Genomic DNA, 4768 nt, shown 5'->3' with positions numbered 1-4768 from the left:
TAAATTCACTGGATACAGCTTTGTTCCACTTCAGTCAATGCTTGATTCCCACCTGGAAAGAAGCTGTCTCAGCCCACGTAAGCTACATATCCCCTTAGCTCTGCTGTTTTGAGAGCGAATTTTTCCCCTACAAATATGCTAAAAAAACAGACTACTTTTCAAATGTATTTTCAAACCACTATAAATTAGATTTTCTTACCAACTAGACGTCATTTTCAGGGGAATTCCACACCCACAAGGAAAAGACACCTGAACATTTCAGTCACCATGCAGCAAACTGACCATACACTAACACCTCATCTCCCTCAGCTGCAAATACAACGTTGCAGGAAAAGAGCTGTCACTGTGTTTCCAAAACCAGCTGTGATATCAGCTCCTTGGCATCCTTCATGCTGGAAGAGATCTCGGAGCCATCCTCTGCCACATGGGTACCAATCAAGAACATCTTCCTCTCGTCTCCAATATCAGACAGCGCCAGAGCATCGTGGATATCGGTGATGCAATATGCACCTTTGAGGTCCTGATAAGCAAAAACAAAACGAGCCTGTTAGTTGCCAGGGGTGGCACCACCATCCCCACTTTGAGATGCTGCCTTTGTCCCGGAAGGGGAAAGGTCTCAAAGGCTCTGGGGGCACCGTTCTTACGTACCTTCTATAAGATCAAGTTCCTATGCCCTAAAATGCTTTGGGGGGAAAAAAAATGTTTACACTTAACCTGATTTCTTCCCAAAGGAATAAGGGTACAGTTCTGTTTCTAAAATTCTAGTGTTTCTGATAATGATGTACCACTACATGTACAAGGCAGACAAAGGTCTAGCTGGCCCATGGCTCTAGGTGCCCAGACAGAGTTACAAGAACAGAGGAAATGTACGGCCATCATTCCCTGAGTACCTTCTCAGCTACCAATGTTTCTGACTCCAGGACCTACAGAACCAGCAGTAGCATTTGTGTTTGATGAAGCCACAGCCTGCACTTGTGTGCAAGAGCAACACAAACGACTACTAGTAACACGCCTACATTATTAGAAATTCAGGAGATACAGCAAACCGAGCACACAGCCCTCAAAGAAAACTTGGCCTTAAAAACCCTGGTTTGTTTTGTCATCTGATTGTAGGACAGGCACAATTCTATTCCAGGTACAGCACCAGTCATTGACACTTTCACAAAGATCTTAGGAGAAAGCATGGCCTTGTGAGGAAAGCTGCTCTTCTCTCACGCTTCAGCAGCAGGCTTGGGAGCAACCAACTGGACAATCTGAAGGCAAACAATGGTGCTTCACTTTGAAGCTGCTGCCAGGTAAAGCAGGTACTTCTAGACAGACACTCAGAACAGAAACCTAACTCCAGCTCTTACTGTGGTCTCCCTTGCAGCTCTCAAACCTTGCAACTCTACAGCAGTTTCCACCATTATTTTTACCCACGGCTCTGATTACACTGTCTGCTTGGGCACAGGACCTGCATCTTGCAGATCCAAAACTCAACCTCAGATTATTTTCTTCTGTGGTCAACAGGTGTCCCGGAAGGACCACCAGCTCCCAGCCATACAGCCTCCTTAAAGGCATGAAGCCTCCTCTGAAAGGCTGTGTTGCTGTTTTCAGAGCCGCTGCCAGCCCAAGCTCAGAGAGCAGCAGGGAACTCTTACCTGCTTGTTGGCCAGAACCACCACAGGCAGGGTGGAGTTGTTCTGGAGCAGCTGATGAAGCAGCTGTTTCGCCACAGGCAGTCGGGCATGATCAGCAGAGTCCACGACATAGATTAGCAACAGCACTTTGGGCAAGTACATCTTCCAGTATGAACGAAGGGATTCACTGCCCCCGACTGGAAGAGAAGACAGCAGCGCAAGGTTCACCAAGTAATCCTCCAAGCAGCACTGCTCCCAGAGGTGCAGAGAGCAGGCCCTGGGCTGAAAACCCGAAGTATTTGGTCTACTGTATATGAGACTAGAAAAAGCTTTATTTTTCACAGTCAAGACCCATGCAAGCACATGTGTACGCTCTGGGGGAAAAAAAAAACAAAAACAAAAAAATGAAACACCTTTCCATTTTAAGTTCTTATTTGGAGAAGATTGTGGGTTCAGGCTTTTTTATGGTTGCTTTCTGCCTCGTTGGTTCTTGCTCTCAAACAAGGAGGGAGAGTAGAAAGAGGTTCAGTGTCTGTAAATATCATGTGAGAGTGTCCCTGTATAACTTATCTCCACATGCCCATCTCATTTTAAGACTAACCCTGCCTACAATTTCCAAAGAAGAAATTTAGCTCTGAGGTGGGCAGGGCTCTCACCAGATTTGTATGACACTGGGGACTAGTTCAAAACTCCCCACAGAGTTATTAACTCTGGTTAATAACCAGAGGTGCTTAGGAAGAGGGGAAAAATGAAGCCCCAGCAGACTCTTCAGGTAATTCTCAGGAGAAATCTTTGTGGAGGATACATTTCTACCTGAGCTCCTCTCTGCTGGGTACAGAGGTAATCTGTCCACCTCCAAAACCAGGCCTTGTAACAATTCTGTGGTGAAACCATATGCAGCCATGTTGCTCAAGATTGTTCTTCCCATCTGGGGACAAGAGTTTGGCAGTTTGTGGAGCCTAACAGGAGCAGGAACTCCTGTGAAAACACAGCTAACTGTGTTTTCAGCTCTGCAGGCCACCTCCTAGGTATGCTGCAGAGCCACTCACTCAAGAGCACTGAGGTGCTCAAAAGGCATGGGAGAGTTTCCCAAAGTAGCAAGTTTTCAAAGCAATACATCTGAGGTTCCCTATAATTATCTCTTACCTTATATGGGTCTTTTCAAAACTCACTTGCTAGTCATCCGTCACTGCCCTCAGTGACTTTGTTCCATTCCAAAGCAATTTTTCTTTTGCTTAAGTCAAAATGACTCAGTAGTTTCAAGGATGTAGAAAGGGAAGCAACATTTCCCACTAGGGCATGCCTTCCTCTCCTTCTAGCATACCTGCAGGCAGAACTGTAAGTCTGACACTGTGGAAAGGAGCCAAAGGGCTGTGACTGAACGTCACACTTGGAACAGATGCCTCTGAGTCTCTACTGTGACACTTTGGGGGCTCACCACCGTTCCCTCTGTTAAGTGCATTCATTCATAGCATAGCCCAGGGGTCAACAACCTCACAGAGAACTTTTTTTTTTTCCCCCAAACCAGTAGGAACTCAGCAGAAGCCAGGAGCTCCTACTCCTTGCAAAGGCAAGATACCACCCACTTATCTGTATGATGGTACAGAAAAAAATATACAACAATTTCCTATTGGTCTAAGCCAACAAAATAAAAACCCGGCTGTCTGCTGATCATCTTGTGCCACGTGACCACAACACAGGCTGCTAACCCCTGGACTAGGCAATAGCACAGACTGGATAAGAAACCAGATTAGAGAGCCATGCACGGATTTACCTGGCTGAAACTGGCCTGAGACATTTCATTTCCCATGGGTCAGATCGCAGCCATCACATCTCAGTCACTACCAACCTGGACCAGAGAGGGAAGGACGACTCAGAAACAACAGGTTCTGCCGTTGGGCGTGCAGAACTGGGCCCAGGCCATCCCCAGGCAGGAGCACAGATACTGTGGGTTTCTCTGGGCTCAGCTACACAAAGTAGGAGACCCAGGCGCAGACTACAAGCACCTCTGGAGAGATGCTTTCTCTAAGACACAGTGGAGTCCTATGGTAGTAGGACTGGGAATGAAACTCTGCCTTAGTGACCTTATCCTCACATCCCAAAGACTTACCTGGAAGCAGCACAACTCCTTTAGGCCTGCTGACATAAGTACGGTGGCATCTTGGGCTAGCTGCCAGCTAAGCCAGTCAAGCACTGGCACAGCTCAGTGCAGGAACAGCAGGACAGCTTCTGCCTCTACTGAAGGCAGGCACCAATGAGGCTAGGGACTGACCTGACTCCAGGGCCGCTTCCTTCCCCACAGAGCAGCTGCACCTAGAACAGCTACGACGCTCCAAAAGCATCACAGGAGATGCTCTCTGCAGGCACGGACAACCCCCAAAAATCAGCGGTATGGACAACACGGAAAGTTTATGAAAACCTACATTCAAAGGCCATTAAAGACTAGAAAAACACCACTTTTGAAAAAGAAGGGTACAAAGCTTTTCTCTTCCACCTCTCTGCTTGCACCTTGTTATTTCCTCTTCTGTTCTTACCCTTTGCCAGATAGCACCTGTGGCTGTACAACCTGAGCACACGAAGCTGTAAAACACACAATGGCTATGGACCACAACACAGGGCTTACTGGAGACACCTCTGCTTTGGGCTGGTTTCATGCAGCCAGGCCTGTGACCCTTCTCTCTCCAGGAACCGAACCCCCTGGAGGACAGGGCTGAATGAACACAGACCTCCTCTCACAGCAGTGTATCACCTCCTTCAAGAGGCGAAGTGAGAAAGCAGAATCCCCAAGGAGAAAATAATCACAACTTCATGTAATCAGAGCAGGCACAAGGGAACGTGGAGCTTTTAAACTGGGGACCTAAGGCACAGGATAGGAGCTTATTTTACGTTCCCTGCTGAAACAGGCTCACTCACTCTCCAGGAATTCCATCTGGGACTCCTCGGTGTTGATGCAGATCGCATTGAAGCCCTCAGTGGGAGCCACGCTGCGCTTGACATGGTTAGTTGCCAGGGAGTGGAGAACGCTGGTCTTCCCCGCCCCGTCTAGGCCCAGCACCAGTATCTGCTTGCTGTGTCCTCTACCCTGCAAAGCGAGGGGCGGCACGCTTAGCCAGGTGGCTGGGGCATGTGCAAAGATCAGCAGGGCTGGG

General features: G+C 48.1%; 1 protein-coding gene across 1 annotated transcript; it reads right to left on the bottom strand.

Annotated features, from left to right (window-relative positions):
- Nucleotides 1–340: 340 nt before the first annotated feature.
- Nucleotides 341–4701, bottom strand: ARL9 (ADP-ribosylation factor-like 9; the record flags this gene model as incomplete). The annotated part of the gene is made up of 3 exons (XM_010137318.1): nt 341–520; nt 1641–1816; nt 4533–4701. Coding segments are annotated over 3 exons (525 nt in total), but the record flags the coding sequence as incomplete, so codon positions are not given.
- Nucleotides 4702–4768: the final 67 nt, after the last annotated feature.

Source organism: Buceros rhinoceros, unplaced genomic scaffold (genome assembly GCF_000710305.1).
Source record: "Buceros rhinoceros silvestris isolate BGI_N320 unplaced genomic scaffold, ASM71030v1 scaffold33665, whole genome shotgun sequence".
Classification (NCBI taxonomy): domain Eukaryota; kingdom Metazoa; phylum Chordata; class Aves; order Bucerotiformes; family Bucerotidae; genus Buceros; species Buceros rhinoceros.
The sequence above is the reverse complement of the archived record's forward strand: the minus strand, read 5'-3'. Positions and strand labels throughout refer to the sequence as shown.